The following is a 21,540-nucleotide window of genomic DNA, read 5'->3' on the forward strand; positions in this document are numbered from 1 at the left end:
GCAGAAAGGGCTTGTTTTGAATAACAGGACAGCCATTTCACTTTGGACTCTGAAGCTATTTCATGAAGTGAGGACAGGAGACCAAATATTGTAACAAAAGATGCTCCCATTGCTCTTCTCAGTCAGAAAATTCCATGAGTTTTGGGAGTTGTGAGCCAGGAAGTGTGGACAAAGACCAAATATATATTTCTTATTATAAATCAAAATATCACAGATTAGGTTAAAGACAGTACATCATGAAAATATTTTCACGTTTCTTTTTTTATTTTTTAAAATATGTCTACTAGAAAATTCAAATTACATATGTAGCTTACATTTTATTTGTTATGAATACTTCTGTTAGACAATATTCATCAGCAGATGATAATCACTTATAACATTTTGGCTTTTTTCCTTTCTATCTTTTTAGGTCTACATGTATAAAAAATGACCATGATATAAAATGAATAGCCCAGACTTGTAAGACCAGTGCCTTTATAACAAGACTGTTATATTTGTGTTTGTGAATATGTATTGGAAGGATCTGGGGCAAGACAATGCTTAATCTAATCAACAGTAATTCTAGGGTAGGAAATGGTTGGCTCTTGTACAGGAAGAGAGGAATAATTTTTAGTCTTGGGGACTAAAATGAGGTGTTGTGGGACAGTAATGTAGGTGAACTGTCTCTGGTTTAGAGAAGGCAAACTTTCATTATGGAACTTTTTTTTCCCTAGCATCTTTTGTGGCATCATAAATCTCTCAGGCACTGCTTTATATGTTCTTGGTCTCACTTCAATTCCAGATACAACTATGGTGAAGAGTTCCACACACACCTCAACCTCCTTCAGTCTGACATCACCTCACCTCAAGTGTTCCAGGACTTTTCTAAAAACTTCAGCGTGGGATGCCTGTGGAATTCAGATGAGCGCTTACATTTGCAGAGTCTGGAAGTGCAAACAGGTAAGTCACCATAGGGCAGCTCTCAATCAATGGGAGAAAATATTCCTCCTTTAATTTCTCAAGTGGATAATTCTGAGAAGTGGTCTATAGGGCTCTTCAGAAAACCCTGAGGGATGGAACACCTTCCCCCAAAGGTGCCAACTCAGTAACATATCCAGCCTAGGCTTTTCCTTCTCTGTTTTTAATTCCAATCCCCCATTCCTGGGGTTGCTTTTAGGAAACTATCTGCATGGAAGTTGTTTCAGGCTCTGTTTTCAGGGGAACCAAAGTTAAGATCATGGAGTCAACTGGAATCACAAAAGCAGGGTGGAGTCTTGACTTCAGAGGACCTCTTCCCACTCCATGTTCATTGTAGGCAGCCTCTAAAATGCCCCGAGTAGTGTCAGCCTCCTGAAATGCATACCCTTGTGTAATCTCCTCTCCCAAGTGTGGACTAGACTTAATGATTCACTTTTACAAAGCTGAATGAAGTTGAGATGATGGGATGTTGTTTCTAAGATTAGTTTAGGTCACTTCCAAGGATACAAAAAGACTGTAGCTTCTGTCTTGGGCACTGTCCTGGGCTGGATAGTGTCCCACAAACATTCACGTCCGACTGGAACTTAGAATGTGACCTTATCTGGAAAAAGAATCTTTGTGGATGTACTTAGTTAAGATGAGGTTATACTGGAGTAGGTGGGCCCTAATCCAATACCTGGTATCCTGATAAGAAGAAAGAAACACAAGAAGCAAAACGCAAACACATGGGGAGAACCTCTGTGCTGACAGAGGCAGAGAATGGAATATGAGAAAACTACAAAAACAAAAAAAAAGGGAATACCAAGGATGGCCGGCAACCCCCAGAAGGTAGGGAGAGGCAAAGAAAAACTCCTCCCTAGAGCCTTCGAAGGCAGTGTAGCCCTGAAGGAACTTTGATTTCAGACTTCCAGCCTCCAGAACTATGAGACAGAAAATTCCTGTTGTTTGAAGCTGGCAAGTTGAAGGTACTTTTTTATGGCTGCCCTAGGAAACTAATACAGAAGCTTTCTCTCATTCTGTTTCCTGCTCCCTCTGAGGAAACCAGTTGCCATATTGTTATTTGCCTGAGTAAAGGCTAATGGTGACTCTGGCTAACAGCCAGCAAGGACGCAATGGCCATGTAAGTGAGCAGATCCTCCAGTCAAGCCTTGAATTGACTACAGCCCTGGCGATGCCCTGATTAAAGCTTTATGAAAGGTCCTGAGCCAGAGACACCCAACAAAGCTGCACCCAGGCTTGTGACCCACAGAAACGGCTAGATATTAGATGTTTGTCGTTGTACGTTGCTAAGTTTTGGGGTGACTTGTTTCTCAAGCAATAGAAAACAAATGTAATGCTCTGCCATGAAAGACAAGAAGGACTCTTGGTGGCCTGATGTAAAAGAAGAGGACGTGTTTCTCTCCAGTCTCAGTGGGGAGACTAATGCTACAACTCCACCTGACAACAAAGCCATTCTCATACCTGGGGCAGGTGAGGAACACATGTGACTGTGGGTTCACACACTTAAAACAAATGGCCCAAAGCCAAAACATATTTGTGTAATGTCTACTAACAGAGTTACTGTTTAACCAAGTTTTCTGGTCTCAGGAATATTAAGAAAACTAATCAATTAGAATAGTACTTGAATAATGATAAACAGTGTAATTTTAAGACAAAGAGAAACAATGCCATTCATCCTAGCTGAGCATTCTGAGCCCCACTTCTTCTAGATTCCTTCTCAGAGTATCTCAGGGTTTGAAGGCACTGTTTTATTCATTTAATAAATAATAATTGAATAATTGCCATGTGTCACACACTGAAATACAACAAACAAGAGAGGAGAATTTCTTACCTCACAGAATTTATATTTTAGTGTAGAATATAGGCAATAAATATTTGTGTGTGTGTATGTGTGTAGTATAGGGTCAGGCAGGAATAATTGCTATAAAGAATGTAAAGTAGGGTAAAAAAATGAGTAACAGAGGCTACTGTGAGAGATAAGATCATCAAACTAGGCCTCTCTGAGAGACTGATATTTGAGCAGAGACTTGAATGAAATGATGAGGGGGACAAATCACATGACTATCTAGGGAAATACCTTTCTAGGTGGAAAAAGCAGTAAAAGCAAAAATGCGGAGGCACGAGAATTAATGAGATGCTTGAGGGACAGCAAAGTACCCAAAGAAGTTGGAGAGTTAGAGAAAGAGCAGAAATATAAGAAGTTACAGAGGTAATGGCCTAAGGAAAAATAGTTTTCATTGAACCTTATAGGATGTGATGAGAACTCTGAATTTTATTTGAGTTTGGTGGAAAGCCATTGTAAGGTTTTAAAACAGAAAAGGATGTGATCAAAGTTGTATTTCAAAAGACTACCAGCGGCTGCAAGAAACTAGTTCCTTGTGAAGCAAGAAACTATCTGTCAAGGCTGAGTGGGAGGAGGCAGGGAGTTAAGAGGTTGTTGTGTTGCCCAGGTGAGAAAAATGGCTATTTGGACTGCAGAGATAGTAACAGTGTTGACATTGGGTATAGTTTGATGGTCCAGCTGGCGGGATCTGTTGATGGATTGGTTGTGGCAGGTGGTTTGGGGCCTGAGTAATAGGTTTGTGGTGGTGCCGCTAAGTAAGAAGGTAACTCGCAGAGAAAAATAGGGAGTGGAAGTCAGAAAGCAAGACTTCCCTTTTAGGCATGCGCCATTGAAAAGGGCTTTTAGATGTCTTTTAGATGAAAAGGGAGCTGTTAAATGGGTCATTGTTTATATGAAACTAGAGTTCTTTGAAGAGCTTTCAGCTGGAAATGTAAATTTCGGAGGCTGAGGAAACTGGAGACCAACTCTTGTCACTAGATGCACTGACAGGTTGACTGTTCTAGTTGAAGGAGACAAGCAGCAGACCAAGTGAGGTGGCTTGACAACCATGAACAGGAGGTTGAATTGCAGACGGCAGAAGCTCACAAGGAATGAAAAGACTTTAGGAAGCTATTATGCTGTGATAAATGCTTTCATGTTTCTTTTCCCAGAATGAACTCTATTTCATGGTAATGAGAATAATTGAAAATGATTGCTGAACTACTGAAGCTAATATCTCTGGAATTATGGATTTTCAGACAATGGGAGAAGTGGCAAATGACATTCTTTTCAAAAGAGCAGAAAATTAATTTACAAACAATAGACAAGTGAGCTTCAGTTTAGGCAAAATTCTAGAGAATATTAATATATTAGAAAAGCTTTAGATGTGGGATGGGAGAGAAAGAGAGGAATCAAGAGGATGTCAAAGTTTGGAGACCGGAAAAACTGGAAGAATGACATTGATGGAGATGGGGAAGACAGTGGGTATGAGATGTTTGAAGAAAGGACATGCTGTGTTTAAACTGGTATTAGACATCTGAGTGGAGATAACCAATAGGCAATTGGACATATGAGTTTGGTTTTGGGGAGAGAGGTCTGGGGTAAAGATAAAAATCTGGAGAAGTCATCATGTAGATGGCATTAAAGACCATGAGACTGAATGGGATCTTGACCAAGGAAGCGTAACAAGGTGTTAACTCTGAAGTAACCCAGCACTAAGGGGTCAAGGACAAGGGTAGCTACCAGAAAATGAGACTAGCCTGTGAGTGGAGGCTGAGAGTAGTAGGAGATCAGGAATTCGTGGTACCCTGGAATACAAAGAAGGTTTATGAAGGAGGGGTGGGGGGGGGAATCAACTGTGTCAAATGCTCTTGATAAGACGTAGAAGATGAGAATCCACCATTAGATTTACCAACATAGAGATTACAAATGTTCTTGCAAAGAGTAGTGTTAGTGAAATTATGAGGCATTTGATAATGTGTTTAATGGATATTGGAACGAGAGGTATGGGAGATGGTGAATATAGACTTATTTTTTTCAGGACACTTTCCCTTAAAGTCTTGGAACAGTCACTGGTGGGGAACATAGGATCAAGATAATTTTTGATGTTTGCTTGTTTGTTTGCTTTAAGATGGAGGAAATAACAAAAAGAAAAGGGAGGGAGGGGAGAGTTGCTGGAGCAAATTCTTTAAGTGAGAGGAAGAGATCTAGTGTGTAGGGGAGCAAAATTTGCCACCCCAAAATATGTCTCTTTGGCATAAGGATTAATTGTGACTGATTTTTTTTAAGAAACAGAAGATTCAGGAAGTCTTTTCTGTTTATCTCCTTCTCTTCCTGCCTAAGGAATTTAAATAAAGGGGCTGTTGCTGAAAGGGTTATCACCAGAGATACCTGCAAAGAATATGAACTAGGTGTTGTGAGGAAAACTCAGCAGGGCCTGGAGATCAGAGTCCACTCTGTGTCTGATTTGTCCCTTGTGACCTAAGTAAACATTTATTTACCAAACATTTGCTTTTCCACTTCCTCGTGAATTGCCTTCCTCTCCTTTGAAGTCCCAGACCACTACCCTCAACATCCTCTTTTGTCTTTAGCTGAAGATGATATTTAAGATGACGGCTTCTACCATCTTGGCCAGTTTCTCAGTTTTCCTGGGTATCTCCCATGCTTACATGTTATTAAACTTTATTTGATTTTCTCCTGTTAATCTGCCTCATGTCAATTTAATTCTTAGGCCAGCCAGAAGAACCTAGAAGGGTAGAGGAAAAATTCTTCCTCCCGGACAAGTTGGAGGATCGGCTTTCAATCAGAGCACCTGGGACAACAGGTAGGCCGGCTGAGTGTGCGGATGAAGCTGCTGCTAAGTAAGTAGAAGAGGTGGAGGGTTTCCACAGAATGCTTCAATCTTCAGTGAAGGAGGGAGGAAGCAATATCATCAGTGGAGAATGGGGATGGATAAAGAGGTGCTAGGGGAATTGAGGAGAGGAGAAGATATGAAATAGACAGCTGGAGAAGGGCAGAGTGAACAGAGACACATAGTATGATGTGGGGAAACATTAAAAGTGTATTGGAGGTTTGTGATCATGAATTTGACATTGGACCAGTCAACATGGTTGTGTATGACTGCATGGTATAGGAAGAGCAGATGGAGATTTGGACTTTATTAGGGTTGTTGTAAAAAGCAAATGTCACATAGTAGTGAAGCAAGAGAGAAGCCCAAGAGTCAAGCATATGTGCAAGGCAGTGATCATAGTGATTGACTGTGGTATTTATTTAAGCTGGATACAGCTATGCCCAAGAGGTACTGATTAATGGGTCATTGTCAACTAAGGGAGATATTCCGACTGTGTTTAACAGGCCTCTCTCTGTATTTCACTCTCCAATATGATAAAAATTATATTAGGACAAGCAAATTATAGTGTCATGGTTACACAAATTAAGAGCAACAGGTATTTATTGAGTATATCTCTATACTGAAATCCATTTCACAACTACAGTATAGAAGCTGATACAGATACCATTAAGTATTATGTATCAGGAAATTTATTTAGGCACAAGAATAGAATGATCATCTAAATCATACCTTTAGACTATGTTTGATAGGATATCATGTGGGAAAGTGGAAAACAAGATTTTAAATCAACCTGCATGAGATACTTGGAGATAAAGTCCAGAATTATAGAAATTAAGACATAATACATTCATGAAAACATTATGCAATATTGTTCATTCTTTTCTACCCAAACTAACGTCTTCTTTTTCATTTTACATACAGTGCCATGTTTGCTTGTTTTTATTACTATCTTCCCTCTTAATTTAATAAATCTTTATTGAGCATGTGCCATAAATATACTTTCTTATGAACTGTGAAGTTTATAAAAATGAGTTAGTCATGGTCCCTACCCCCACAGAGTTTACAGTGTAGTGTTGAAATCAGATCTATTCACACATGTCTTAAAATATGGGGAGAGAGTAGAGGTACAGAGAGATTTAAAAATGGTAAGAAATCATCTGAAAAGAATATGACAGTTTCTTCAGAAATCAAACATAAGCTTACTATATGACCATGAATGCACTCTAAGCCATTAATCCCAAAGAAATGAATACTTATGTTCATACAGAAACCTAAACACAAATGTTATAGTACCTTTATTAACAGTAGCCAAAAATTATAACCAAGTCAAATGCCCTTCAGTGGATAAATGGTAAACCAACTGTGGTACAACCATACTGTGGCTGTGGAATAATACACAGCAGTAAAAGGGAATAAACTGTTGACACACACAACCTGCATCGATAGCAAGGGAATCATGCTGAGTGAAAAAGCCAACCTCAAAAGTTTACATACTTTATGATTCCATTCATATACCATTCTTGGAATGACAAAATTATATAGATGGAGAATAGATTAATGGTTGCCAGGGGTTAGAGACTGGGGATGCTGCTAAGGAGGGAGCCAGGTGTCTGGATCATATGAGGAATCCTTATGATCAAACTATTCTGCATCTTGACTGTGGTGGTGGCACACAAATCCATATGTGAGACACATGGAACATGCACACACATCCACATGCATAATTACATGTTTTAAAAACTGATAAAATCTCAAAAGGTTGATTGATTGCCTCATTGTCAACTTCCTGGTTGTGATATTGTACTATAGCTAAACAAGATGTTACCATTTCCAGAAACAGGATAAAGGATACACAGGATCTCTCTGTATTATATTTTACAACTCTACATGAGTCTATGATTATCTGAAAATAAAAAAGTTGTTTTTAAGTGGGTAAGGAATTTCAGAAAAGAGGATGTTATGGCCACTTGAGGGAGTCAAGGAAAGCTTCACGGAGGAGGCATCATTTGAACTAGACTGTAGCTCTTGATATGATCCAGTCACTCCATGGTTAATAAGGTTTATCATTTTTGAAAGTTGAAATGAAAAATTAGAATAACAGTCGGAGAGCAACTTGACAGAATGTTTTAGAATGACCCCGATAAAACTTCTTTTGCAGAATCAGAATTAAAGAAGAAACAAGCCCATTCTGTTGCTCTAATTATGTTTCAAAAATAATTATTTAACCTATTATAGTCAAGATAGTCAAGTAGCAATCATATAAAACAAGACTGTAGTTTTATTACAGTAACAGTTATAATAGCACCATTTCTTGAACACCTACTCTGTTCCAAGAACTTTGCTAGAGAAGCACTTTCAAATATTATCTCATTCTAATTCACACTACAGTCATTTGAGGTAAATATTATTATCCTTACTTTATGAATGAGTATACTGAGGCTTAGAGTGTTTATGTAACTGGCTTAAATCACATATTTAGTGTAAAATCTGGGATTATTTCTTAAAAATCAATGTGTAAAAATAATAAAGCTGTATCTTCTACATAATACAAAAGTAAAAAGGTAGTTCAACAACATTTATTGAAAGACTATTATGCACAAAGCACTTCACTAGGTGCTGTAGGAAGAGAGATAAAAGACGTAGCTGAGGAACTGCCTGCTTTCTTCCACAATAAATAAGTATTATTTCAGCCATGACTTCTTAAACTTTTCCAATGAAGTGGTTAAAACAGACAAGTCCAAGAATGCTGAAACTTTTATATGTTATCTCTCAAAAGAAGCTGTCGTTTAAAAAATCCAATACTGTATTATCTATTTCTCTGTGCACACAAAGTTTCAGCTGTTGCTCACATATTCACTATGGCTTTAACTCTACTTCTCAAATCTTTCATTAAAAAAAAAATATATATATATATATCTCCCTGAGAAATATGATGCCATTTTGAAATTAAACATCTAAAATTTGTCCTTAATTTAAATCTCTTCAAATGTATTTGCAGAAGAAATTACTTACATCACATGGCTTAAATTTTATTTTAGTTTGGAAACTCACCTCCAGATACCTGAAAAATACTATTCATAATGTCAGTTTACCTGGATTCATTTTTAAACGCCTTCACAAAGATGAACTGTGTTCTTTCTGTTTTACAAGACCCTAACATAGAATGTCTACTGCAGTTTTCATTATTACTTGATGGTCCTGACGTCGTTCTTCCCTGTATCTACCTATAGCTGTGGGTGCCATCTAGAGTCCCAACTGCAAAACATACTCCAAGGGAAATCAGTTTTTAACAGAACACTGAGAGTAATGTGGTTTGAAATGTACTTGTCTTTGTTTAAAATTCATCATTTTCCTCAATTTTTAAAAAGTATTTCATTAAATAGAATAAAAACAGCTTATGCAAAATGTTTAACACTGTCGATTCTTGTCAGATTTCATATCTTATTTTAGCCAAGTGCCTAAAATTTGATCAGTTCATATGCCAGTGTTATTTGGGCTAATAAATGTCAGATTTTTCCTACTAATGTTACTTTCAAAGTGGTTATGGTACAATACAGAATTTGTATGAGTAGCTGTATACGATGAGGAAAGGGTAATGGAAAGATTGAGTGAAATCTCACCATTAACATGTACGTGTGCCATGGCACCAGTGCTTACTTCATAATGGCCCAGGTCACTTGAATGTTGTGTCTCTAACAGCCCAGTAGTGGTTTACCAAAGCCAAAATTATGAAGGTGGTTGATATTAGGCTTTCTCTTCAGTTTTCTGTCCAGGCAGTGAGCAACTTGGTGCCATGCTAGATGTAACAGGGAGTTTCCAGGATGAATTCCCTCTGATATCTTTCCATCTAAGCCCAGAGGAGTCTAAGAGGCCCATGGTCCAAGTGTGGAGTGCAAATGCGGTAGGGGGAGGAACCTGCAATCATCTCAAAATAGAGGTCCCACCTCCAGCTTTATTTGCACAGCTGCAATTACACACTAACACTGGGTCCTTATTCCCCTTCAAGGCTTTGCAGTTTGGGAAAGCTTTAAATATAAATACACAAGCAATTGGTCATAATCCTATTTCATCCATTAGTTTGTACTGAATCTATCTTCATTCCCTCCTATTCAACTGTACAAAAATCTCACCATATAAGGTATGCTGGTTGATCTTAAGTGAATTTTCATTCTAGTGAATTTTCAAATTTTAAAAGAATTTGCAATAAATTGATTATTGACATTTCCCCATCTTTCCCTTCTTCATCAATTATCATAATGTCAAGCAAAAGGATGATTTATTATTATTATTATTATTATTTATTATTATTATTTATTCTTCTTATTATTAAATATTGATATTCTTAGTAGTGCAATGTTACATAATTATTATTTGCTAGAACTTAGAATAAGCCCATTATATAGAGTTTGTATACTTAGCGTTGGCCACAAGAAAGCAGAATCTTCCCCACATTTATCTCTGTAGTTGTTTGCTGGAAATAAAAATAAAGCTGTATCTTAGTTTCTCTTTAGTTCCTTAACTTAGTTCCCATTCTTTTTCCATCATGAAGTATTTGTTATTCTGTTGTCTGTTTGCTTGACCTTTCATAATGATTATGATCATTTTCCTCATTCCATAAAGAAAAAAATACTAATGCTTTTCTACACATGAAAAATGTAGTTCTTTCCTTTTCATATTTCCTTTCAGTCTCTGTCCTACACCTTGAAAGTGGAAATTTACTGATATGAGAGAAGCTGAGGAAATGAAGGAAGGGATCACTTCAAATTGTGTACGTGCATGAGAAATTGATGTTAACAAGCTAAAATCTGATGACAGTAAACTTCTAGGGAACAAGTGAATGCAAGTTGGGACGGAATCCATCTGGCAGAAGTTAGGAAGGAAATATATGCACATACAAGCAGACAGTTTAGTTCGATCAGACAAATCTAGGTGATCTGCAAGGCTTCTTCTGCAATTCTGTATCTTTAAGAATGGCCTGTATATAAAAATGTGTTCTACTCTACTGGGTTTTTCTCTCCTAGACACCGGTTTTGGAAGCGATCCAGCCCCGGAAAGCAGTCACTCTAGTATAAACGCTGGGCTTATTGGGTGCCCCGCAACCATCGCCCCAGCTCACTATTCCAGCAAGGTACCAGGTATCTCTAGCATCTGGAGTAACCAGTGGTCCTCCGGAATCACCCTAAAGGAAAAGGGAGAAAGTAGTCATTAATAATTTAGTTCGTTACAGAGAAATCTACTACTTTTCTAATTTGAGTTTAATGAAAAGGGCGATTTTCAAAAGTCTTCTATGTGCTCCCCTCTACCTATGCCAGTGACTCACGGTAAGGAGAAGCTCCCCTACCTGGAGAACTGGCTTAGACTCAGGGTTCAGAAAACTGAGATTAAAGGCTCCATCTCTTTGCAGAATGGTACTTATCTGATACATCCGTCAAAGCAACTGTCCGTTTTCTTTATGAGTGTGACACAGTTCCCAAAAGAAAGGTGAAGGGTTTATTACCGATGAAAAACATGGACATTAAAGTCAGACACCTGGGTTTAAATCTCAAGTCTGGCCCTTCCAAGCTAAGACCTTTAATTTACTTCTTTGTAATGCTTCTAATAATACCTACCTCCAAGGATAATTTTGAAGATTACGGAAGACAGTGTATGTAATGTGCTTAGCATGGAGCCTGGCACAAAACAGAACTTAGTAAATATGTATATAAAATCACAAATTCCACACAATTGTTTATGTCTTGCAAACTCCAAAGGGCTGTTTCTTTATACAAGTCATAAAAACAAGGTACTGGATGATCTTTCTGAAAAATCCTGGGGTCTCTATTCACTGACCACCCATCAACACTGGAACAACAAGCTGGAAAATAAGGTGACATCCAGCAAGTATCAAATAGAGAAAGATGTAATCTGCTCTGCTAACACTAGTTAGCTCACACTCGAGGAAAAAGGAAAAGGGGAGTATGGACGTTGCGATGACTTATACGTGTTTTGTTTTAGTAAAGGACAGAATAATGGGAGTAGAAGTACAATCTTCAGGAAAAAAAGGAAAAGGTCTCAGCTCCACTACTGCACAGGCAGAAGCCTTTGAGGCTTTATTTTAAGAAAATGTTAAAAGAATCCCTGCGCCTGGGAACCTTCTCCCTGCCCAGAGAGACACACCCCAGACTTGCTTAATTCTTGGGTCCTGGCAGGTTACACTTCCTCCTCTACTGAAGCTACATTCCCATGGGCATTGTCTAAGCCTCTGCAAGCTGGTATTTCTACTCTGTTGTTTCTGTGCATTTTTAACTTCCTCTAAGTCAGCCACCAGCCACTCCGGGCATTCTGCCTACCTACACTGTCCACGTTGTTTTTCAAGGTCCAGTTAATTGTTGTTAATTCTCTGCTTACAAAATTGCATAGCCTTTGAGGGGGGCTTTTGGTCTGTATCTAACCCTATTTTTCTCATAAATCCAGTTATTTTTAGTGAGTGGTTTAGTGAGAAACAGAACAAGAAGTTTATTCAAGAATATATATATACCACAACAGAAACTTTTAAAACGAGAAAAAGAAAGTCAAACCAGGAAGCAATTAAGGTGATCAAAATATGAAGTAAGGTGATGGACTAGATGAGGATGTTAACAGAAAGAATGGAGACAAAGAGATAAATTTGGAAGAAATGGTAAAGGGGAAAAATATTCTATAACTTACTTGATTACACGTGAAGGAGATTTAAGAGTAAAAGAAGATTCCAAGCATAATAAGATCCAACAACACAAATGAGAAAGTTGAAAATGAAAAAACAGGTAACATTTCATGATGCCTGTTGAGTTTAAGATGGCACATACACACATTTTAGTCTTATACTAACAATTTAAAATATATAAATGGAAATGGTTTTGAAGTGGGTGGAAACGTGAGACTGAATTTGGGCAAGAGGTTGATTTTGGAGATATAGGTTTGGAAGTCACTAAAGTGACAGCTGATTTAAAGAAAAGAAAAGATAATTTCTTTGAGTGAGTATATAGAGAGCAGAAAAAAAAATGAAAAGATTCTTTAGGAATAGCCAAACTTAGAGAGAGGGAGAGAAAGAGAAACCATAATAAGTAACCAGAAAAGAGTGATTGAAGAAGGAGGGAGATTAGGAAGTCAGCATATTTCAGGATCATAGAACCCAAAGAAAGATCATTTTTTAGGAGGAGGTAGCCACATGTACCATCATGTTTGAAAAAAATGAAAAAATAAGAAGTTTCAGCAAAGAAATACCATATATAAAGGATCAAATGGAAGTCTCAGAACTGAAAGATATAATAATCAAAAGAAAACTTCCCTATATGTGCTTAGAGAAGAATGAAGATGACAGAAGGAAAAAAAATCAGTAAACTTAAAGATAGAATGATAGAAATTTCTCAGTTTGAACAACAGAGAAAAAGCAGAACAGAAAAAAAAAAAATGAACAAGAACTCAGGGACCTCTGAGAGTATAACAAAAGAGGTAACATTCCTATCATTAGAGTCCCAGAAAGAGACAAAAACGTATAGGGCTGAAAAAGTATTCAAAGGAAAAAAATGGCTGAAAATCTCCCAAATTTATCAAAGGACGTAAACCTGCAGATTGAAAAGCTAAGCAAACTCTAAACAGGATCGCCCAGAGAAAGCCATGCTAAGATACATAATCAAACTTCTGAAAACTAAAGACAAAGAAAAATTCTTGAACACAGGGAGAAATGACACCTCACCTATAAAGGGAAAACAATTCTAACGGGAATCCTCATCAGAAATCCCAGAGGGCATGATTTAAGTGCTGAAAAAAAAAGAACTGTCAATCTTAAATTCTATATCTGGCAAAATCACACTTTAGAAATGCATAGGAAATAAAGAATTTTGAAAATGAAAAAAAAAAAAATCTAAGGAAATTTTTCACCAGCAGATCTACATCAAGAGAATGGCTAAAGGAAGTTTCTGAAACAGAAAAGAAATGATAAAGGAAGAACCTTAGAAAACCAGAAGGAAAGAAAGAACAGACTTCCCTTCTCCTCTTGAGTTTTCTAAGTTATGTTTGGCACTTGAATCAAAAACATTGTCTGCTGTGGCTCTCAATATATAAAGGAGAACTATTTAGTATTTGTATTTATTAATATTCAATATTATAAATGAGAAAGGGTAAAGAGCCTTAAGGGGAGGTAAGTTTTCTATTCTAAACTCCACTCAAACTAGTAAAATTCCAATACCAGTAGACTGTTGATAAGTTATGTGTATTTAGCTAAGAGGAACCACACAATTTTTCTACAGAGAGAATCTTTTGTAGGTCAAAAACACAAATAGCTAAATCAAAATGGAATTCTTGAAAAAAAAAAAAGGTTACTGTATGGTTCTGTTTACATGACACTCTCAAAATTACAAAAGTATAGAGATGGAGAACATATTAGTGATTCTCAGGTGTTAGTGATGGTGAAGTGGTGGGTGAGGAGAGTGAATGTTATTATAAAGGGAAACCTCTATGCTGATAGAAGAGTTCTCAACTGCAGTGATGATTACACAAATCTGCACATGTGTTAAAAAAAAACCAAAAACCCAAAACCTAGAAGCACACATTGTACCAAGGTTCATTTCCTAGCTTTTACATTGTGTTATAGTTATGTGAGATATAACCATTGGGAAAAACTGATTGAAGGGCCTCTCTATACTATCTTTGCAACTTCTGTAAAGCTATAATTATTTTAAAGTAAAAGGTGAACAAAAAGTTATGCAGCAAACCACTTACGAGGCATGCATCTCTATTTCCCTTCAAGGAGCCAGCACATAACATTCTAGGAGTTATGGTATTATTGTAAATTTGCGGTTGGTTACAGGTTTCAGTGTCGATGAAATCCACTTGTACTTGCTGAAGACAATTTTGACTGATATCTAAAGGGAAGAAAATAGACTTTATATTAATAGATATACATATATTCTGTAAACCTGTAGAAAATCTTTTATAACTATTGGATAAGATGGTGGCACAGAATCTTAGGATATGTATTTTGTCAGATACAGTAATATTTGTGAAAATTTTTTTCTATTTTAAATGAAAAGTTAGGTGCCTAGGAAAGGACCTCAAGTTGTTTAAGTAATTTTTATTCCATTGTTGGGCTTAGAAGGTAATTTCAGTAGGTGAGAATGGTGGCTTTATGAGTCTCTGATCCTCACAGTTGGGTATGTGTGTTAATGATCCCTAATCTCTGATGTAGTTAATTCCCTAATACAAATTTCAGACATAGTCACTCTTTCAAACACCTTACCAAGCACCATGACTAAAGTAGTAGTGATGAACTTGATAGTAACCTAAGGCATGAAGGAATTTACGTGTCTTCTAAATGACTTGGTTCACAAGTAGAGCCTGGCTTGGCCCACGTCCACATGACCAACCATCAACATATTTCGGCATAATGACATTCCATTCTTTAAATGCATTAGAATACCGAATTAGATTACTATGACTTGACTTTCTCCCAGATGCTCACTTTCATTTCGCAGTGCTCCAAATCCTGTCACGAACATCACATTATCGGGGTGGAATTCATAGGATGCATCAGGGAGACAAATTCTGTGTACTGCATTTGTGTAAGGAACGGGGCTAGAAAGCTCTGCAACCGAAATATCATAGTCGTGCGACGGGTATTTGTAATTTTCATGGACAATTATCCTCCGGAGGCCCCGTTCTATTTTCGGAGGCATTAATGTTACTCCAAAGGAAGCAGTCCATCTGGCTGGGTCCTTATACCTGAGGAGAAAGTATGAGGAACAAATTTCACTTTGTACATGTTATCAATATAACCATTTATATTAAATAATTCAGTGGACAGGTGTCAATATAAGTTTTATTTGTTAAATTATAGTTTCTGTATATAGAAACAAATTCCAAGCTAATGTTCGGAGGACAGATCTTGTGGAAATACCATGGTGGCATGTTTCTCAGGCTATGCATGCCTCTCTGCATGCTGAGTCACCCACTCTAGACCCTAGGATTGTTTGACATTGCTGGGCATCAGTGTCTCCAAGGGGCATTTGGAGAGCATATCCTGGACAGAATGAGAGAACAGAATGTCTTATTTTATGTGCACCATGTTGCCTATCTATGAACATACACAATTCTCTAAAAATCAAAAATGCTGGAGGCAAGGGTATAGCTCAGTGTCAGGGGACATGCTTAGCATGCACAAGGTCCTGGGTTCAATCCCTAGTACCTTCATTTAAAAAAAAATCAAAAATGGTACACAATAATTTAACAAGGCATTACTTATCCTGTATACTGTAGACATTTTGCACTGGATTGGAAGATTAAATTGAAATTCCTTGAAAAATAACTAGTCAGCCTATTCAGTTGTATAATTTTTTTCATATTTAAGTTTTCTCTTACCATGTGGAATTTCCCCATTGGTGTCAAACCTATAATCTACCTGGCCTCCATCGCTGATAGATATGCAGTAGAGATATACAGCTCTTCTCTTTAACACCAAGCTCCAAATCCAAAGATGACTTTAAAATTCCTGCTTCCTTTGACCAACTGTTGTGTAGTTGTCAATGGATAATTTATCTACATGTACTTTGATGTCACTTCCATTGCCAGACTCTAAAACCTCTTACTAAGGTTTATGAGTTCCCCGCTCTCTTTGTGATGTATGTATTTTCTTTAATTTATATTGAACTCGTCTCTCATGAGGTATTTCCTTCCTGCCAAGCCCACAATCCTTTGCTGACCCTCAGTCATTCTCATGGATCAGGATTTACCTTCTAAAGCAGTGGGCAGCACTCACAAGCCATGTGCCATTAATTAAAGTCGCTCCACAGCGATGTCTCCCATCCCATCGCAGGCTAGCCTGCCACGGCCATTCATCCTCTTGTGCCTCTGTCCCACCAACAACCATGACCCTATATTTTGCAGTTTTGTTCCTTCGTGTCCCACAGCCTGCCAAAGAGAGATGTTGCATTAGTTAGCAGTCGCTTTTAAGTATCAAATTGTGTCATTATGTCTCAAATTTCTTATACTTTGTATTCCAGTAGTATCAAACATTTTTTCCTACTCTTACCTTTCCTTAAATTGTAGTGTTTCATATTTAACTCCTATTCATTTTGTAAGAGTTAAATCAGTCATTACTTCCTCTAGAATGCCTTCTCTAATAATTCCCCTGCCTCCAAACTGGATTAGTTACAACTTTCTTGATTCTTACAGAATAATAATAAAAACAGTAAACTCTTTCTTTCTATGTGTGTGTATATACATATGTACATATATCTCCGTTTATATATTTCTACTAATATATATTAGTAATATATTATATATATGCTTATGATACTAACATATTAGTACTAGAATATATACACATATATATTATATCCTTGTTGCCTAACACAGCACTGGCACATAGCAGGTTTCCAATAAATAATGGTGGCAAAAATATATGCTGTTTAGGTAATGAGATCATCCTTTGGTTTTATGTTTAGTTAGGTTTGTGAACTAACCAACATTCTGAGCTGGTGAGTAGCACATTTCCTTCCAACTTTCAAGATAAATGTATTGTGTGCTAATTCTGTTGACTATGAAATGTATTCTCTAAATCAGAGTAGGGTACTATGCTATAGGGGAAGGGAAACACTAGGCCTAGAGTCAGCACTTTTAAAATATGGGTGAAGGTATTATCTGGACCTTCAACAATTTCATCAGTATATACCCCAATCTCATAATTGTCTGCAATTTTTATAATATGGGATTAATATTATCAAGATTTTATTTAGTGTACAGTAACACTGCTTCTGTCTCTACCTGAAAAAATATCAACATACAGACCACTTTTATATAATGTTTAGAAAACTTTCATGAGGGTATATTGTAGATATCTGCAATCAAAACAGTGAGAATTTTTTTGCCTTTTCTTGAAAAACTGCACAACTCACTTCCACTACACATCTGCCACTGGCTCCACACATCTGTTCCAAAGCCCTCCCAATTTTTATCCTTTTGCAATAAAATGTGCCTCAAATATAAGATAAAACACCATAGATGTGTACAGATCAAACTTTATTCTGACCCTATAATACCAACAAAGTAAGCCTAAATAATCTAGAGTTAACTTTTTACATTCAGGTAATGCAACTTTAATAACTAATGTATTAAACTTACAATTGCTCAGAAAGTCGTCTGTTTCTGTCTTGTTGATTTCTGAAACACAGAAATGGTGAATAGAACAGGGTCAGCGTATCAGAATTACATAATGCCTCTGAATACTTCAACAACTAAAGGTTGCTCAATTCCATTATAAGATAATAGCTCTAGATTGTTTAAAAAACAAACAAACAAACAAGGAACACAGGTAGTTTATCATAGACTTAGTATGTTCACTGCCTTGAGGAAAAGGGAGGTTTGAACAGTGTTTCCTAAACTCAAGTGTGACTGAAAGTCACCTAGAGAGTGTTGTTGCTGTAAATGCCTGCTCTTTCCCGGTAATTCCAACTCGGCAGCTCTGTGCTAAGAGGCAGGAACCTGAGTGTTACAGCAGGTGCAGATGTTCCACAGCCTCTCTGCGGGCAGTGCCGCGCTATAGTGCTGATCCCCCAAATACAGTGATATTTTTATTGACCATTATTTCAGATTTTGTTTTTTACTAAACTCATAGACATAGTTCCATTTGTATAACATATCTGAGTGGTGTGCCCCTAAATTAGTCCTCACTCCCATGTTATTAAAAACAGTGTTATGGAGGGGAGCGATAAATTAGAAATTTGGGATTAAAAGATAACACACTATTATATATAAAACAGATGAACAAGGACCTACTGTTTAGCATAGGGGACTATATTCAATATCTTGTAATAGCCTATAATGAAAAATAATCTGAGAAAGAATAGATGTAGATAAACGTATAACTGAATGACTTTGCTATTTAACTGAAGTGTAAATCAACTATGCTTTGATTTAAAAAATAAATAGATATATATACAAAAAGAAAACAAAGAAAGGAGAAAAAAAATTTAAAAATTAAAACAATGTTATCCTTTTACAGGTCTTCTTTCTGCTCAAGTTTTAGCAAGACAATTTGCCCTCAAATTGCCATTCAGTTTGCCCTGAAATTGACTAGCCAATGACTCCTTAGATTGTTGATTTCTCAACAGTTAGGCCCTAATCCTATCCAGATACTAAACCAACAGTTACATCAAACTCTAAGCACTCAAATTTCATGATTCAGTAGATTTCCAATGACCAAACCTATTTCCTTTGAACGTGGCAAGATGGGAGTTCTAACTGCAAAAAAATAATGTTAATTTTTCTTATAATATTTAATAGTACTGATTTACAAAAAAATAAAATCTGTATTCTAGAGAGGCTTCCTTCTGACTTTCTCCATTATGGCTATATTTGAGGAAAATGACAAAAATAAGGAAGAAGTGACCATTTATTCTCAGTAAATATTTTAAAACACCACCACTAATCTCCTTTTTCAATAATGTGTTCTCTATCTCAAGCTTTCCCTAGAGAAAATTCTGGCTTTTCATGTTGCTACTGGTAAAAAAAAAAAAAAAAAAGTAATAAATGACCCCAAGTAGAGTCACTTGTTCTAAGCCCCACATCAGCAATTAAGACTTAATATCTAGCCTAATTGTGGTTTCCATCTATCCCAAGAATGTAACCGCTAATCAGTCAATCTGGCATCACCTGGTCAGCACTAGTGAAGTAATCTGCCTGACAGATTTGCAAATCTGCTTGCAAAAGAAGGTGCCCTTGCCTGAAACAATCTACTCTGCTAGAAAGCCTCCTTGCCCAACCTCATTCTGTCTATAAATGTCTTCCATTTTGTACAGCAACTCAGCTCCTATCTATCTGCTAAGGTGTGGTGCTGCCTGATTCATGACTCATTAAATAAAGCCAATTAGATCTTTAAATTTATTCAGTTGAATTTTGGCATTTTACAATACTACTGACAGGACTGACTTCACGGATGTGTGACTTGTGTGTCTGCACTGGGTCCTGCACTCATTATGAACTTACACTGGGTTTAATGCTCACTGTCTTGAAATTCTTAATAATTGTTATCTCATAACTTGTGCTTGGAAATGAAGTCTGATAGGATAATAGAGCATGGCATGAGCAGAGGAATACACAATGTGTCCATGGGTTCTTGCCACCCCATTTGCTTATACCATTCACAATACCCTGTGAACTAAGAATTCCAGTGGACCCACAATGTTCAGCAAACTCAAAGTGAGTACAAAATGAGTATGTGATGCCTACCACTAAGGAAGTAGAGGACACTGGCAGTTTTTGTTTGAAACAGAGCTTGCTTTGAATGCCAAAGAAGGCATTGGCATTCTAATTAACACAAATGGCCAAGGGACCCTAGCACATTCTTTCTTGCTCCTGTTACTTCTTTGCATTAGCCAGTAGCTTCTGCTGAAAATAATGACATAGAGGGATCTTTTGGTCCTTTGTCATATAAACAGAAGGTAGAGAGCATTGGCAAAATGTGCCAGTATCAACGAAAAGTTTTTTAAAAAGCGTGATCTAGACTTGTGTAGTGTTTCCATTGATCTGGTAACCAAAATGCATGTATGTATGAGCTGTGAAATACAGCTGTATATTTTTATTATTCCAAATAAAAGTTAAACACTTTTATATTTACATTTGAAATTGATATATCACAATATAAAGGTGAACAGCGAAACTCATGCTAGTAATTTTAATTTTTTTCACTTAGAATAGCATTCATTAACAAATAAAAATACCATCACAAGTCGAAAAAGACTGTGAAAGAAGAAAAAGTTTTATATTTTAGTACCTTTAACAGCACATTTTTATTGCTTTTCAGAGTCCAACACTTTAATTTTGCACTGGGATCCACAAATTATGTAGATAGCCCTGACTAATGAGCCTCTTTTTCTAAGTAAGTAGAGGGGCTGACCACCAGGTTAGGCCTCTAGTTTGGTTTACCAGCTTTTATACTACTGCTTTGTATTCATTCTACTTGACCCCTATCCTGTAGTTTCTAGTGCTGACATTTCAAATATTGTATTCCCTAGCCACATGTGCCCAGTGAGCTCTTGAAATGTGGCTAAATTGGAATGTGCTATAAATATAAAATATACACTTGATTTCAAAGCCTTAGTACAAAAAATACTCACGAATAGTATTTACATGGACTACTTGTTGGAATAGTACTAATTTGGATATATTGGGTTAAATGTGTAAGGTATTTAAATGTATTTCACATGTTTATTTTTACTTTTTTTAATGTGACTACTAGAAAATTTAAGATCGCACATGTAGCTGGCATAGTATTTCTACAGACTAGCTTGTTTTTATTTCCACTAAGGATCGCCTATGTTCCTTACTTTCTAATAATGAAGACCTAACACTGCTTATTTTGTCCCCCTGCCCTGACAAAAAATACAAGTACCCCAACCACACAAAATTATCAGACTTTACAAGTTAGTTGTAAAACATACCAAAAATAAGTTATATCAAAAAATTAATTATAAACTTTTCATTGGTAACCTGGAAGCAGGTAACAAGGTATATTAATGACATTTGAAAGCAAATATGTGGCTGGCATGAGCCTTTCTACACATCATACTCACAGGACATAAAATGTAAGCAACAAGAAAAAGAAGGATAAATATACAAAGAAGCTTTCTCCCATTTATCACTGGATTCTATAGCTAAAGTGAAAAACCCAATGTAGACAAAGAACCCAGGCTCAGGAGTTACTGATAGACTTGCATGGGTGGCATAAGTTTTGGGTGGTATTAAAAATTTTTAAACTTCCTTTGGACCAACTTAGTCACAAAGAAATGTTCTGCTGGTGGCAAGACCCCATAATAAAAGACATCCAAAACACAATTTTTTAAAATCAATGCCCAAACTTATCCTGGAGCTATTGTATGTAAGAGAATTGAACTAAATA

General features: G+C 36.8%; 1 protein-coding gene across 1 annotated transcript in view; it reads right to left on the bottom strand.

Moving 5' to 3' along the window:
• Positions 1-6,912: 6,912 nt before the first annotated feature.
• Positions 6,913-21,540, bottom strand: part of LOC105078907 (transmembrane protease serine 11E-like) — a 36,646-nt gene continuing 22,018 nt past the window's right edge. The window contains exons 6-10 of the mRNA XM_045504694.2: positions 17,766-17,804; positions 16,376-16,553; positions 15,109-15,368; positions 14,370-14,512; positions 6,913-10,809 (exon numbers count right to left, since the gene is read on the bottom strand). Coding sequence (XP_045360650.1) covers positions 10,648-10,809; positions 14,370-14,512; positions 15,109-15,368; positions 16,376-16,553; positions 17,766-17,804 — 782 coding nt within the window. The 3' untranslated portion in view covers positions 6,913-10,647. The remainder of the gene's footprint in view (positions 10,810-14,369; positions 14,513-15,108; positions 15,369-16,375; positions 16,554-17,765; positions 17,805-21,540) is intronic.

This window comes from Camelus bactrianus, chromosome 2 (genome assembly GCF_048773025.1).
Source record: "Camelus bactrianus isolate YW-2024 breed Bactrian camel chromosome 2, ASM4877302v1, whole genome shotgun sequence".
Lineage (NCBI taxonomy): Eukaryota > Metazoa > Chordata > Mammalia > Artiodactyla > Camelidae > Camelus > Camelus bactrianus.